Raw genomic sequence first — 16,999 nt, forward strand, 5'->3', positions numbered from 1 at the left:
GATGTATTGCACTCCTTCATCCACTTGGAGCTGAAATCCCAAGTATGAAAGCCCATTCTATTCTGTCAAAAGTCTTCTTCATATCGATTTTTATGTCCATGAGCCCTCTGCCTTTTTTGTATTTCAAAGTGTAAAGCAACTTTGATAGGGTATAGATGGTGAACAGTGGAAGGGCAATGTCGCTTGGGGACTAGGGTTCAACTCTTTTAGGAATTTCCCATCCCTAAAAAAAACTTTATACTAAGTTAAGGACCTCTTGTTTCACCGTGGCCCGGTAGGATTTAATGAAAAAGGCTGTAAAACCATCTGATCCAAGGGCTTTTGTGGAGCCTAAGTTGCAGACATGTTGTCCTCCTCAAAGATGGCAGGTTCTAAAGGGTTTATAAGGGCTTCATTTGGCAAACAACCCAAAATTTTCCTAAAACATTTTCCTAAAAGGTCAACTTCAAAACATTCTTATAATTTATATCACATGAATCACTTTTATTACTATTCAAAACACCCACTACAAAACATAACTTATTATTTTTCCTTACACAAAATTCAAAACTTATTTCTCCTTTATATTACATCAATAATTTCTTATTACTAGTCAAACAAAAAATCCAATACACAATCCTTTACCAAACGGGCCAAGATTTTCAGAGAAGTCAGGGAAGGAAGAGGAGAAGAGGGTTTTGAAGTGTGATTAAGAGCAAGTTCCCACTTCGTCTGAGAGCCAAGTTTCATTTGAGGCCTTGAGGAAGTCGATGGCATTTTGTATCCTTCTAATGATAGTTGAAGTGTGAAAGAAGTTTATATTAAGATCCTTACAGGCTAGCTAATAACACTCTCTGGAATTACTTTTCCAGAGGACTTCCTCTTTTTGAGCAGTTCATCTAGGTCAGTCTTGAGGGCCTGGTTCTGGACTGTGGGGGGCTGCTGTTGGATCTAGTCAAGTTGGTCAGTATGGGATTTGATTTTCTGGTGGATGTTCCCAAAATGAAAAAAAAAAAATTTCCACACCTTTAAAGCAGAATTTTTTTTTTTTTTTTTTTTTTTAAACCTTTAAAGTAGATTTGAGTGCTTTAAGTTTTTTATGGACAGTTAAAAGGCAGTGGAGCCAGAAACCCTTCAAGTGACAATCAAAAAGAAAAATCGGTTATGGGAAGTCTGCAAATGCAGAGGGTAAGTATGAGAAAAATGGAAGCTGCATAATAATACAAAGTTCTCATGTATTGAAACGTCGGATACTTGAATAATCACATTCCAGCAACCAGAATACAGTTTGACAATTTTTCAAGCATACTTGAATAATCACATTCGCATGTCTTGGAGCATGCTACAATTACGTTTAAAAGCGTAACATTTGTATGAAAAGCTGATTAACACTTTACTCTTGGGAGACCAGAATCATGTCAAAAAGAAACATGGAGGAGAAGAAATTAAGAAAAGAAGGCAATAGAAACTCTAATTGCTTATACTAGCATTTGCTACCACGCAACATTTGCAATGCCCAGCAGTAGTACTATTGCAGGGCTTATAAATATTCATCAACTCAAACAATTTCCCCGTGGAGTCTATGATGTGTAGCCATTTACAGACCAAATGTATTTGCTCACCAAAATTTCAGTGAGAGAGCTTTGACAATCATTTTAAATCAAAATTCTGACTTTGCCATCACCCTAAATAGCAATTGGCTGCAAAATGACAAGTCACAAAGCTCCTTCTGAAGAGAGAATTTTCGGTATATATATAACTCATACCTTCAACACAGAGGAAGAGATACTAGATTTTCAACTTATGTTTGAAGGAGCTTATGATCCAGCCTTTCCATCTTCACAGCGCTTTGTTCAGAATTAGAGTAAATGCATTCTGCAAGCAAGGTGTCAACACAAGAATGATGAGAATTATTTTTGTTAGAGAGCAGAATCAAGTGATGACACAATATAAATTAGAATTGAAGAATAATTGTGGCAAGCCCATTACTAAGCACATGCCATTCATCATATATAGTTGTAGCTTTTCATATTAACATAAATTGAAACACAGATGTTTCAGAAATGACCAAGTTTGCAAGACAAAGGTGGTAGCAAGAAACTCACATTAGCAAGTCTAAGGTGCAATGCACACTGCAGTGTTCACAGATTTGTTCAAATGAAGTTTGACTTTTTGTTAAGAATTTGGAAAGAACACATTAAGGTTTCATCAACACTCATCATTGCACCAGCATTATCAAATTCGCCACAATAGTTAGGAGCAGAGAATATTGTTACAAGCTGCCTCTCAGCAAAGAATTCATACCCCTCCTCAACAACCTGGAACAATATGCATCCTGGTAAGCTACTTGAGTACAAAAAATAGGGGCAAATAAGGGACTGTCACTAACCTGATGTGCTCGACAAACAAGGTCCATATCATTCTTCATTAAGAATTCTGACACTTTATCTGGACCAAAGGTGTAAGAGACTCCACGGTCATTCATTCCCCAGCCTTTGACATCTCTACTAGGATCCGACCAAAGTAAATCACAAAGCAAACCAGAATCTGGCACGTCAGTTGGACGAGGTAAGTTCCTGATTTGATCTAAATTTGTTAGATCAGGGGAGAGGCCACCATGCATGCACAATATTTTATTGTCTATGAGCGCGGCCACAGGAACACAATTAAAACAATCAGCAAAGGTTTTCCAAAGTCTTACATTGAACCGGCGTTTACATTCATCATAAAATCCATATATCCGATTAATTGAAGCACATTCATGGTTCCCTCTCAAAAGAAAAAAGTTCTCAGGGTATTTGATTTTATAGGCAAGCAAAAGGCATATTGTTTCTAAACTCTGCTTGCCACGGTCCACATAGTCCCCTAGGAATAAATAATTGGCATTAGGAGGAAAACCCCCATGCTCAAAAAGCCTCAGAAGATCAGAATATTGTCCATGAATATCACCTGGTAAAAGAAAAAAAAAAAAAAAAAAAAAAAAAACGAATATTAGTATTCACTTCTTTTGGTAAGTATAAAAACTAGTGTTCGCTTGACTTGAAGGGAGATAAACGTGATACATGCAGAAGAACAATCCAAACCCCCATCATAGAAACAACAAAAGGTAGCCCAGTCAAAGGTTAAGCATTGTTTTTAATATGTTATCTAAATTAACATGAAAACAAACAAACTTCTATATTTAGGTGATAAAAATACATCAAGATATACAGAACACATCTGCCAAATGGCATACTCAAGTAGAGAATATTAAAAAAAAAATCCCAGCTCCTGGAGTTAATCCTATTAGAAACCTACATTAAACACACAATTTAGCATTTAGCACACCCTAATTACGTATTCACTTTTTAATCAAGGCTATTTAGTTGAAAACAAAAAATTATGTAGGGTACGTCACCATTTCAGTATTACCAGGAACTCTCTCCCTAGTAATGGATCCCATTTCCCATGCTTCCAGCTTCTAAAACTTGTGGCAAGATGTTTTGGCAACTTTAGGGATAACATGCTTCCAGTATCGGGGGTGAGGTGAAATCTGGAGCCGTATTCTTTGTTTCCTACACTTGTATCACTATAATATTTATCATTTATGCTTTTTTTTATAAGTACTAATTTTATAGAAATGAAAAACTAACACAGCCCTCATACACAAAATGTATACAAGGTAGACAACCATCAAAGGTGTCCAAAATCTAAAAAATTTACAAGGTTTAAAAAGATTCAAAAATGAGGAAGAAGGACCATAGACTACAACCCAATCTAAGAGGGATCTCATAAAAGTGAATTTTAAAGAAAGTACGAAGATCTTGCAATCCTCAAAGTGGAGACGATTCCTTTCTCTCAAATGTTTCACATTAAGAACGAAGGAATAAATTTATCATTTATGCTTAAAAATATTACATAATAGTGTAACACAATATCCAATTTAATTTAGGCCTTTTAAGATCTACTCATACGAATAATCGCCCAAAGACATTTCCCACATTACTTCATGTCAACCTTCCCAGTCCATGACTTCTGTCTCCACTGAAGTCACCTATACACCCCAAGTAGGTTATCACACTGATCAATTTCAACGTGTCTGCTATAAGCACAACCCAATAAACATGGAACCTTGACAAATAGAAGCATATTGCCTAACTTCAACCATAGTTAACCCCCTACTCTCACGACCTTTATATAATAGCGTATGTGTTTTGAGATTTAATTTCATCATAACCATGGTCTATCAAGCACACTAAGTCCAACGTAACCCACAGGCCCTTCCCACTTTAACAGCATGAACCAGAGCATCAATATATGGTACAACAATGTCAATTAGTTATGGCAAACAATATCAGATGAGACCATCTAAAACCAACCACTACCTGTCTGAGAATTTCGGTTAAAGAATCGTTTCTATTTGGTATAAAGGAATCCAAATGATGATTTTGATACATCATAGCGAAATAAAATAAATAATAATCAACTTTCACTTTTTTATATGTAGTAAAAGTTGTAAAAGCAAAACTATGTTTCACAATTTTGGCAAATATCACCAGAAACTCATGTATTGTAGTCAACAAATTCAAGACAGGAAAAAGCAATCTGTTTTAAGAAATAAGGTCGAAACATAGCATGTTTCTATTGAGCTGTTGATGGTATATATGCTTCACTCTTAAAAGCAACTAGTTTTTACTTCTACATAAAAGCAGGTTTTTGCCTTATGATTTCATAAAATTACTCTTTACAGTGCATAGTCAACTGGAAAAGGAGAAGGTACATTTTCAAGCGCTAATCATATGATACCTTAATGTGCTGTACCTAAAATCTCGACGATTATTTCAACCAAACTCTATATTTTTCATTATGTAATCACTTCCATGCTATGAGATAAACATGTCATAACTCCAAAGACTCTCATGACAACCTCATCTGCACCTCCAAAGAAGATCAAAATTCTGGCAAAAAACATCCTCAAAGAAAAATCGGCCTCAGTTCTCTCTTCTTCACTTCATAGATTTGAAGGCTCTTCTAGACAACTTCATAAAGTAGACCTGGTTCACCCCAACCACCTCATTGATGATAGAAGACCCTCTTGTATGTGGGTACCATAAATGTGATATAGCTTCTCTCTTTCTTCCTCTATGCCGTTGCCTTTCTACAAAACTTTCTCTAAAGCAGATTAAGACTCTGAACAATTTACACTTACATGTAGCATCCTCCATCCCCTCAAGTCCCCATTCTTCCCTATGATTGAAGTAGAGGGGAATGGAAAAGACTAACCCATCACAACAGCACGTAGATATCTTGAATACTATCAGATACTAACTACTAAACCTCAAGAAACACCAAGTTTTTTACTTTGAGATTACCAATCACATATACCGCAAATCCCCAAGAGTTGGTAAAAATTTTACTTTGTGTAAAAGTTGGGTTTTTTGGGATGCGAATGATGTAAGAGTTGATAAATTCTCCAACAGTGCAAAAACCAATAACAAAAAAAAAACTACTTTTTTACACAAGCTTCCAAGATTGAAACAAAAGCTAAACGTTGACCCAAGAGAGAACGCACCACAGATCTTGATGGGGGCCTCGATCTCAAGAAGATTAGGCTGCTGGAGGAAGATTTCTCTGGAAACAGAGCAGAGCTGGCGGATCTCGGTCTCCATCAACTGTACCTGCTTCCCCGCCCGCACCTGCCGATACTCCAATAGCCTGTTGATAATGTCATCCAGTACCGCAGGGTCCATAGTCCCCCCTTCCCCCCCCAAAAAATCCCACCAACGGTAAGAATCTGAAAAACGAGACACAAAGCCCTCTGGTCTTCGCCTTTAGTCTCCCTCCTTTACTTGTTTCTTCTTTTGGGCTCTGTTTGCTCTGCTGTTTTTAATACATTTATGGAGCGGGCTCTTTTTGAAATGTGGTTTGGTGGGTAGAGCTGGGTGGGGTATGCTTTGAAACAAGAGCAAGTGGAGAATGTGACTTTTCTTTCTTAATAAATTTAATTTGATTTGTTATTTACTATGTAATGTTGCATTACAAATAGTTTACTAAGATTAATTGTCTTTTGTTCGATGTCTTGTGCATACACGACACAAAAGATAAATCGATATTAACACGTCTGCATAGTAAAATAGTTGTGGATTCGGGTTGTGATATATAGGTACGATTCTAGACGTGTCGTATTATTTTTTTTAAGTAATAACAAATATGGCCAACAATCATAGAGTGAGCCGTTTCTTTTGTTTATTTGTTTCTTTAAAATGTAATATTTATTTGTGATCACCATCATGCTGATGACTGTAATGATATATTAGTATTATTATGATCATTGTTGCTATTAATTTTTTCGAATGATTCATTGCAAGCAAAGGCAGGTTATTGGGTATTGAAAGTACTCCCTAAATGAAGTAATGAACAAGTCCTTTGAAGGTACATTTCCCCACACCCATAAAACCCAAAATGGTTCTTTCTTTCTTTTTTGTTCTCTCTCTCTGTCTCTCTTAGGATTGGGGTACAACTTGGATAGTGATACTCAGAAAGAATGAATTTCAAAGGCAGGTTATTGGGGCAGCTAAACTTACACCCATTTCTCTATATTTATAGGTAATTTTTAAAATTATCATTAAATATGAGATGAATATTTATTAAATTTTAATTTGACGATAATTTAAAAAGCCACTGTGAAAAAATTGGTATAAAAAAGTGAAAGTAAATGTAGTATCATTTTTTAAATTGTGCTTGTTGTATATAAGAGAAAAATTACTTTAATGGTCCTTGAAGCTTAACATTTTATCAAATTTAAATTACTCTTTAAGATTTAAAAGTCATCAAATCAATCTTTAGAGTTTAAAGTGTTATCAAATTACTCTCTATTTCCTTTTGTTAAATTCTTAACGGCCTGAGTGGTATGTGACCGTAATGCCCCATCATACGTCGGCACATGACTAAAAACTTGTACACAACAATAACCACAACAAAAATCCATGGAAGAGGGTAGATGTGCAATCACGCATTTGTTGTGGAAGGGGGTGGCAGAGCAGCCGCTCCCGAGATGGTGGCCTTTCTCTTTGGTGGCACCCTCTTCAACCTCACAACCGATAAAAAAAAAATGAGCTCTACTATACTTTCTTTCTTTTTTTCATTTTTTTTTTTTCTTCTAATTGATGAAATGGAAAAGGCTAGAAGAGAAGCTCTACTATACTTCTTGGTATCTCTTACAACATCCTGTCACCTAGATTGGACGATTCGATCTTGCATTGTGAATATTCTTCAGACTTTCTTCAAATTTAGATTCTGTCAAAGTGTGCTTCGCCTTTAAAAGCCAATATGTATATAATTGGAGCAGCACTACAAAGCGGCACTATTTTCGAAAGGATAGAGTTTTACTTTAAATTGGGTTGGAAGAATTTCTTTCAATTTAGTATATAAAAGTGACATGTGTCTATAACGTGTGAGATGCACATGAATTTTTAATAAAATTTATTCTAGCTTTGTCACTGCTATTAAAAAAGCATGTGCTTTTCACATGATCAAATGACACGTGTCACTTTTATAAACTAGATTGAAAAAAAATTATTCCAACCCAATTTAAAAGAAAACTCTTTCCTTTCTGAAATTCATCTAGAAATATAGTGTTGTTTAATGGCACATTTGTAATTTACAATTATATTTGGATGAATTCTAAAAAAAAAAAAAAAAAAAAAAAAAAATGTGCTATATATCCTCTTCCGATTCTTCTCATATTTTTTACTTTTAAAATTATAATTGGATTTATGAGATTCATGTTGTGTGAGATTCAATTGTAAATTTGAAAAGTGAAAGAACAGGAGAAGAATTCGGAGAGAAAAATATAGATTTTAAAAAGTGAACAAATGAGAGAAGAATCGGGAAAATATATATATATATATATATATATATATATATATATATATAGCATTTTCCTTCCGAAAAGGATACTTCTCCTAAGCATTAGCCATGTGATTGGGCTTTCTTCTTTTTGTCCTAAAAATTAAATTAAATTTTTAACATTATTAATCTTAATGTATCTTTTAAGGATTTGGCTTACATGCTGTTATTTTAATAACAGCATGTATGTTGTAGTTTAATCAACGATCAAGATTGAATTTTTCAAAATTTATCTTCATTTTCTCTCTCCTATTAAATCCTTATAAAAGTATGTCAACTTTAAGATTCAATCTTAACCGTTGATTAAACTACAGCATACATACTGTTATTAAAATAACAGCATGTAAGCCGGATCCATCTTTTAAATACTTAAAAACGATGTTATTTTAATTTTTAAATGTGTTGAAAAAAATTTCGTCCAGACTAATTTGTCGGAAATTTCTGCGGGCAACATCTATTTAGTATTTAAGAGCATTCCCAGCAGCTACCCGATCATTTTCCCTAAATTTAAGGATTCAAATAATTTTTTAATTCTATGTGTCAATATACATCTCAATAGCTTTCTTAAATGCTTCCTTATATTATTAAAATATTATTTTTTTATTTTACCTTTTTTATATTTTATTCCTTTAATTTATTCTTTCTCTCTCTCCCTCTTATTTTCTTCTTCTTTCTTCCGACAGTAGCCATTTCTTATTCCCTGTGATTTCTCTCTTTTCTTCTCAAATGGTTCAAGTTTGTGTCTTCTATTTCTTCTCCGATTTGTGTCTGCGATTTCTTCTCCGATCTGCGATTTCTTCTCTGATTTGCGTCAAGTTTGAGGACTCAGAGCGGTACGTTTATGGATGAAAATCTGATCGTGAACAAGGACGGGGTTCAGATCGTCTCTCAGACCGAAGTTGAAGCAGTAAGATTTGATGTTTTGGTTTCAGTCTCTGATTTGCGATTTGCAATTTCTCCTCTGATTCACCATGTTCATTCCCTCTCTTCTCCTCTGAAACCTCAAGAAACCCTCCACCTTCTTTGATATTGTTGCTGGCCATTGGAAATGAGTTGACAAAATCAGAGGTCTCTTTGAGATTAAGCTTGCAAAGTGGGCCAGGGAAGGCCTTTCTTCTCTTTCTGTGTTTGCTTGAACGGAGAAAAAGAACAGAAAATGCTGGGGAAAGAAGGGGAAGACGAAGAGAGGAGAGAGGCAGTTTAATCAATATAATATTCATTCGGATTGCTACAGTGAAGCCCAAAACATTGGTTCAATTGTAGCGGCCGATGATTTAAGAAAGCATATAGGGAGTTTACTATAGGTGATTTTTTGTAATTTTTTTTGACATTTTTCCTAAATTTAGGGAATCCTGTAATTTTTTTTTGACATTTTTCCTAAATTTAGGAACAGACCCAGTCTGTTGGGAGTGCTCAACAGTTTTGTCAAGCGCTGAACAGCGCGTGGGCGTTGAACTCCTCAACGTTCGTCTTTTTCTCTTTATTTTCTTTTGTTTTGTATTCTGCGTCTAAATCCACGAGAGGCATCGATGATCTTCGGACAACTTGGTTGGTAAAGCAGAATGTCGAATCCAGCCGAGTTTAGGGTCAATGGGTCATGCTGAAAATGTTTTTCGGTTAAAGTTGGTGGCTCTGGAACGTGAGGAACACGTTTAAGGGAGAGAGAGGGGCTCCAACAACAAGGCCAGAGCTTTGAAGCTCATGACCTGCTCGTGTTAGGAAAAAGATTTCTCTTTTAGGCGTTAAGAAGAACTGAAGCATTGATCATGCGGAAACCCAACATGGGAATCGTGGAAAGATGGTCTGTGTTTTGTGTGTTTCCATGTGTGTCCTCTGCCAATTGTTCTTCTCTTTTAACAGGCGTGCTTCTTGCCAATTGAATCCGTTTGATTCTTTCCCTATTTATTGATCCATTGAAATCCTAAGAGTGTGCCCCATACGAGCTTCCTCTTTGCTCTTCTCTGTTTCTGAGGTACATCTATCACTCCCCTTTGATCCCTAGTTTTTGTTTTGATTTACAGTTCTTAGGAATTATTTGCTGTGATTCTTAAATGGGTATGTCGAATTTTGTTTTTTTCTTCTTCTTTTTTTTGTGATTTATGTTGAATTTCATACTTTGCTTTATTAAGAATCATGGTTGGCCATGATGATGAACATTTCTTTATTTTTTGGTGAGGGGGTGTTGCAGTGTTTGGTGCTTTTCCTGTTACAATTATGCCTACTCAAATCAACTAAGCCTTGCCTTAATCCAATCGAATTGTTGTTAGCTATGGATCCTCATCTATGAATTTTGCAAATACCTATTATTGCATGTTCAAGTTTTCATCAGTTTTATTGACCCAGACTGGGCTGGATGGTTGCATCTTTTGAATTGTCAACTGACCCCTGTTTTAAGTTTTCATAGTATTGGCAAAGCAATCTGTAGTTCTGTACTGTAAAATAGTGCTGAAGAAACAATCAATTTTTGGGTTAAATGAGTAGTTGATAAAGTCATCAGCTAGGTTGCTTAGAGAAATCACTCTAGGTTTTTGCTTCAATTTAAAGTTTCTTGCTTTTTAGTGTCATTTACTGGCTGCCTCTCAGCCTTTTTATTGCATGCCTTCATTTGATTGTTTTTATAACTTAGGAACGTAAAATGCTTTTGCAAGTATTCTCCTTGAAAATTTCCGAGGAAAACATTTTACGGTGTTTGGCGCGTATGGAAAATCACAATTTTTTTTAATATATATTTTAATTCAATCATATTAAATTTTAAATTACGAAAATGTCACGGCTTGATTCCGTGTTGGGTCCTGACCGACTCATGGCGGTGTCCTAATCGGGTCCCTAGTGGTCCTTTTCTTTTCCTCATTTATTTAAATGCCTTTTGAAGTCATATTGTTGGTGACATTACGTATGACATACAGCTTATTTTTTAAGCCAAAGAATCGTATTATTGAGTCTATCTGTTTTGTATTTGCTATATTTCTTTCACGAAATGAATCCATCAGTTTGTTGAAGCAGATGGTGCAAGAGGAAGAACCCATGTTGGGAACAAGTCCCAATCTGGAAATTGAGACTGGAGTAGTCCCTGAAAAAATTGATGTTCATGCCATGCCGTTGAAGTTATCTTGCAAATCTCTTTGTGCTTTCTCCAAACAAGAAATTAGTACTTTGGAGTCAGAACAACGATCAAAGTCGGCAATAAAACTATGTGGACTAATAATTTTCTATTCCCTAGTCATGGGAGTAGAGATTGTTGGTGGTTTTAAAGCGAACAGCCTTGCAGTTATCACAGATGCAGCCCACTTACTCTCTGATGTTGCTGGTTTCTCTATCTCTCTCTTCACGGTATGGGCTTCTGGTTGGGAGGCAACGTCTCGCCAGTCTTTTGGATACAATCGTCTTGAGGTTTTGGGCGCCCTTCTATCCGTGCAGCTCATATGGCTAATCTCTGGAATCTTAATTTACGAAGCCATCGACAGAATTTTTCACAAACGCGCAAAGGTGGATGGGAAACTCATGTTTGTGGTTGCAGCATTCGGATTTATTGTTAACTGTCTGATGGTTGCATGGCTTGGTCACAATCATGACCACCACCACCATCACCAACACCACAAGCATCATGCCTGTGGACATGTGGATCATGATCATGAAAGAGAGGAGGTATCTGCAACAACTGAAGAGAAGACTAGTTTGGTGTCATATTCTCCCGAAAAGGCGAAATTTTTTAACATAAATCTTCAAGGGGCTTACCTTCATGTCATGACTGATTTGATTCAGTCTGTAGGGGTGATGATTGCTGGAGCCATCATATGGGCAAAACCAAAATGGTTAGTGGTTGATCTGATCTGCACTCTTATATTTGCTGTTCTTGCTTTAAGCACTACTCTGCCCATGCTTAGAGATATATATGGCATATTGATGGAGAAGACTCCAAGTGAGATTGATATTCAAGAGCTGGAAAATAGCCTCAGGTGTATAAAAGGAGTTCAGGAGATTCATGACCTACATGTTTGGGCCTTAACGGTAGGGAAAATTGTATTATCTTGCCATGTTACAGCTGAACCTCTAGTCTGCTCTAGTGATTTAATTTGCAAGATCAAAGATTTCTGTGAAAAAACATATGGAATACATCATGTAACTGTACAAATTGAGTAGAATATTCATAGTGCTGCTTAATCAGTCAGGCTATCTTTCTTTTTGTGCATTTTTCTTTTTTTGGGTGGGATTTTAAGCCCTATCCCAAGCCCTGAATGTGTTAGGGAGTTGAAAAAGGAATGGAATCAAATGAAAATGATGAATTGAGAAGTAGTGGATGGAGATATTTATTATCTTTACAATTTGAATGCTTTTAGCATAAAGAGAAAATTGAAAGGATTTGACTATTAAATCTTTTGTTTTTAATCAAATTCCCTATTGATTCTACCCACTTTGGGTGGAACTCAGAAAAAGGAATTCCACCATTTTCCTTTCATTTGAAAACAACTTTCAAACAAGAGAATGATGGGTTCACACTTCTCACCATTCCTTTTTATTTCATTTCTCCCCATATGCTTCCCATCCAAATGGCCTGGGCCCTCACCCCACCAGAAGTATATTCAATTTGGACAAATTAAACGTTATATTTTAGAAATTTAAAAGTTAAAGAAATAGGACCAGCCAAAGTTTTAGTTTTAGTTTGTTTGTTTTTTTTTTTTTTTTGGGGTGGCTAGACAGAATGCTAAAATGGGAGTAGAAGGAGTTGTATCCAACTCAGCAATTTGGATAAACATTTGGTGAACAGTTACGGTACTCACTAAATTTGGTGGACACCGTTTACTTACCAAAGGTATAAACAAAGCATTTTTTTTTTTAAAAAAAATTTATATCATTTTCTCTCCTCAAGAATAAAGAAATTGTAGAAAAATAATATTTAAATAAAATAGTAAAATTAAAAAAAAGAAAAACGCATTCTAGAAAACATTAACAATGGAGGCTCTTTAAGAAAATGGATGGCCAATGCTAGGTATTTGGACCAAAGCGTGCAATGCTACCACCAAAAGATTTTCAGAAATGGACAGGCAGCAAGGAAAGGAAAGAAAAGAAAATGCAAGAGGGATGGCGTAGAAGAAAAGAATTTTAAGGAAATGTCAAAAAGGTAACAAGCTTTTCATTACAAGTTAGGAAGTAACTCAACAAGCAAACTCCAAAAGAAAAACTAAACTTACAAAGCCTGTTCTACCCCACTATTTCCAAGATCAACACAACACCCCGAATTTCAGTGAGTTTCAATTTTGAAAGCATCGTAAAAGAATAGAGCAAAGGAAAGCAGATCCTCCAAAAGAACTAACGGCTCTGTTGTTTTCAACGTTCACAATTCCCTTATCACAACTCAGTTGAAGTAAAAATATACTCTACACATGTCTCTCTCTCTCTCACCAAAAAAAAAAAAAAAAAAAGAAGATAAAGGGAAATTTATAGGATATGAAAATGGCCTGTCTGACTGCAAATCTTTTCCTCCTGCCATAAAATGTCGCTTCAAGTAGAACAGCAACTTTTCTTCACATTCCCTGATGATTCAGAAACATTAATAGTGGTTCCTTGACCAGGAACAGTTGTACTGGCGGTTGCTTCCTGAGCTGCTAATGCTTTTTTGCTTATGATTTGGTAGATCTCTGTCAAAATGGTCTGGAATGCCTTTTCAATGTTTGTTGCTTCTAAAGCTGATGTCTCAAGAAATGAGAGCCCTTCCCTCTCAGCCAAGGCCTGACCATCTTCCTCTGAAACAGCTCTAAGATGATTCAAGTCAGACTTATTTCCCACCATCATGATGACAATATTAGAATCTGCATGGTCCCTCAATTCCCGGAGCCACCTCTGGACATTGTCAAAAGTTTGCCTCTTGGTTATGTCAAAGACGAGCAGCGCCCCAACAGCTCCTCTATAGTAAGCGCTAGTGATAGCACGGTAGCGCTCCTGACCGGCTGTATCCCAGATCTGTGCCTTGACCGTCTTTCCCTCCACCTATATCTCAAAATGTAGACCATACGTATGAGCGTTAAGTCGAAAACCAACTGTCCATAAAAGTGCCCCAAAGTGTCAAAGTAAAATGACCATTCAAAAACAAAAGTATTGATCTATGTGATATACAAGAAAGAACAAATATAAAAGTAGATTTGAAACCCATGGAATTTTTCCAACAGATGTACAGCCATCTACTTTATATCACAAAACCCATAAAGCAAGGTGTAAATTATACCCAGACTACCAAAGTTTTCTACTGAGAGGATGACGGTATATGCCATTCAAATTACAATAGGAACTTTGTCCTCAATTATTTAAGTTGCCACCAAGGGTAGGCATAAGATTTGAATACACAACCAGAAATTGACCAATGTTAGTCGGTTTCCAACATCCCGAGGGTTAGTGCCATTCCATGTTAAAAAACTGACAGCACCAGTCAGCCGTCGATACTCGGGATGGTCGCACAACTGCACTTCACCAAACCCATCTACACCCAAATCCACCACACAACTAACCAACACCATCGCCCTCTAAACACCTCCATCTCCAACGCCAGGAACCAACACAAACACCAACCCCTCCATCAACAATCAAAAAGGCTGAAAAGGAAGACGTGAGAAAGATTTTGGAATACATAACCATGAGCTGCATCCTTAACCAACCAATAGTCTCTATATCAGAATACTCAAAAAGTGGAGAAGTGACCGTTAAGCTAGCTTGAAGCACTCAGTAGGTACTTTTCTCAAAGAATAATCTTTTGATTACAAAACTCAATATTAAAATAGAAAAGTTCCTTTTTCAGCACAGTATGACCAAAAAAGAAAAAAAACTAAGTCTTTGGTATATTTCAACATGTACACGGGTTGCATATCATTGTGGCGCTCAGTAATGAAATTTTGTAACTCATTACACAAAAAACTAAAACACAGATATGCATATTTGGTGGTCTTTACAAATACTTCAACAATATAAACAAGTATGTGACTCAAAAAAGAAGCTCAAAATGTCAAACAGAGCTTAGTGCTTATAACCAACATGATCTCAATAATTTCACAAACAGTAGATGCATCTCTCAATTAACCAAAACCCCTCTTTCTCGAATTCCACAAACCACCATCTAACTACAGGATCGAGATCTCTCCTTCCTCATAGATTATGATATTTTTGCCATAAAAAATCCCATCCACAGCAACTGCCATCAAAACGTATTCGTAGAAACAATGTTTCCAATGAACAGACTCACACCCCTCGAATTGCTAATCATGTTCCTATCTTTTGAAAAATCAATTTCTGAATCTTCCTACGAACAATTGTAAAACAAAAATTACTACTAAAATCCAATTTCTTATCATAAAACAAAAATCACGTCTGCATCATGAAAGAACAATATGACATAAAACATATTTGAACGGTTGAAACACAGATCGAACCGACAAATGGCACTAATTTTGAGCGAAAACCAAAAAGCTCGATGATAAAGCAAAAAAGAGGCGCTTGCCTGGAGAGTTCTGGTGGCGAACTCGACGCCGATGGTGGACTTGGACTCCAAGCAGAACTCGTTGCGCGTGAACCTGGAGAGAATGTTGGACTTGCCTACGCCTGAGTCTCCGATCAACACGATCTTGAAGAGGTAGTCGTACTCGTGGTCCACTCTATGCGCCATCTCCTCCTCCTCTATCTCTCAGACCCTATTTCACATCCACATACATCCATACACATACATACATGCATACACACAGAGAAAACATACATACACACGCTCAATTGCACAGAGATCTGACGAGTCTTACCCGAAGACAGATAGATCCGAGAAGAGATTGAGAATTGAGATCCCAAGAGTTTGCGCGAGTCTCCGATTGAGCTTCTGAATTATGAAACGAACGTTTTTCTTTTTCTTTTTAAATATTTTCGGTAATGATTGTAAAAGGAAACGGAGTAACCGATACGAGAGCTTCCGAAACGTCCATTTATTTGTATATATATAGCTATATATTTTATTCTTTTATTCTTTTTTTTTTTAAAAAAAAAAAAGAATTATTTTCGAATATTTTTTAATGGACAATTTTTTTTTTTTTTTTTTCCTTTCTTTCTTAATTCAGCTCTAAACCTTGCAGTATTTAAGAACCTTGGGATTCCGATTTTATAAAAATAATTTACATTTTTAAAAGATATCGTAAAATATAAGGCGTTTGACATTATGATTTAAAAAGTACTTAATTTAAAATAGGAAAAAAAATCTGTAATTTTTATAAACAGACTAGGAGGTACTTATTTGAAAAAGCGTCAATTAAAACCAAAATCACGATTTCTCATAACAAATATTTAATAAAAAAAAAATTTTTAACATATTTTACCAAACACATTTACGATTTTTAAAAATAATGATTTCAAAAATAAAATTTTTAAAAATCATACTTATTAAAATTACAATTCCAAATATCCGGTCAACAAATTTACTCTTTATTTTAATTAAATAAATCATAATTTTTTATTTTAATTATCAACTTTTTCAAACAGCTCTAGCTATAGAGAACTCTTTATTTTATTTATCTACTTCTTTTACCGTTCTATTTAAGTAAACATCATGCTCACTAATTGTATCTCAAAATTATTGAGCGACTTTATACACTTTGGGGGAATGAAACTGATTTGATGATAGCAAGTTAAAACGCATAGTTTTACTAAATATGGGTTCATACCACATCTATTGCCGAGACTTATGGTCTGTTTGGGGTTACAATTTTAATAAGTGCGATTTTAAAAATTGCGTTTTTAAAAATTATGTTTTTTAAATCGCTACTTTAAAAAATCATATAGGCGTTGGTAAAACATGTTAAAAACTACTTTTTTTTTTTTTTATCAAATATGCGAAATCATAATTTTGGTTTAAATTCTTGCGTTTTTAAATAAGCACCCCCTTAGCATGTTTATTAAAATCGCAAATTTTTTTTCCTATATTTAGATTACGTGCTTTTTAAATTAGAATGCCGAACACTTTATATTTTGCGATATCTTTTAAAAACACAAATTATTCTTACGAAATCGCAACCTTAAATGCACTCTTACATATTCTAGACAACCTAAAATACAAGGCGTATTTGCTTGAGAGAGATAAGCCTCGTAACCTTTCTGTTAAACTGCATGAATT

The 16,999-nt window shown here is 35.5% G+C and overlaps 3 protein-coding genes across 4 annotated transcripts; 1 reads left to right on the forward strand and 2 right to left on the reverse strand.

Moving 5' to 3' along the window:
• Nucleotides 1-1,327: 1,327 nt before the first annotated feature.
• Nucleotides 1,328-5,865, reverse strand: LOC132163295 (serine/threonine-protein phosphatase PP1 isozyme 2). Of its 2 annotated transcripts, XM_059573527.2 has the most exons (4): nt 5,531-5,865; nt 2,369-2,928; nt 2,085-2,297; nt 1,328-1,854 (listed from the first exon to the last, which is right to left on the reverse strand). In XM_059573527.2, the coding sequence occupies exons 1-3, from the start codon at nt 5,706-5,708 to the stop codon at nt 2,133-2,135; spliced, it is 903 nt and encodes a 300-aa protein (XP_059429510.2). In that variant the 5' UTR covers nt 5,709-5,865; the 3' UTR covers nt 1,328-1,854; nt 2,085-2,132. The 2 variants fall into 2 exon arrangements, with proteins under 2 accessions (XP_059429510.2, XP_059429511.2); XM_059573528.2 differs by lacking the exon at nt 2,085-2,297.
• A 2,674-nt stretch (nt 5,866-8,539) lies between these two features.
• MTPB1 (metal tolerance protein B1) lies at nt 8,540-12,030 on the forward strand. The gene is made up of 2 exons (XM_059573526.2): nt 8,540-9,838; nt 10,870-12,030. The coding sequence occupies exon 2, from the start codon at nt 10,870-10,872 to the stop codon at nt 12,004-12,006; it is 1,137 nt and encodes a 378-aa protein (XP_059429509.1). The 5' UTR covers nt 8,540-9,838; the 3' UTR covers nt 12,007-12,030.
• Nucleotides 12,031-12,953: 923 nt separating this feature from the next.
• Nucleotides 12,954-15,779, reverse strand: LOC132163535 (ras-related protein Rab11C). Its single transcript, XM_059573853.2, has 3 exons — nt 15,642-15,779; nt 15,350-15,539; nt 12,954-13,851 (listed from the first exon to the last, which is right to left on the reverse strand). Exons 2-3 carry the CDS (start codon nt 15,512-15,514, stop codon nt 13,366-13,368), a joined length of 651 nt encoding a protein of 216 aa, XP_059429836.1. The 5' UTR covers nt 15,515-15,539; nt 15,642-15,779; the 3' UTR covers nt 12,954-13,365.
• Nucleotides 15,780-16,999: the final 1,220 nt, after the last annotated feature.

This window comes from Corylus avellana, chromosome 8, assembly GCF_965113065.1.
Source record: "Corylus avellana chromosome 8, dhCorAvel1.hap1.2, whole genome shotgun sequence".
NCBI lineage: Eukaryota > Viridiplantae > Streptophyta > Magnoliopsida > Fagales > Betulaceae > Corylus > Corylus avellana.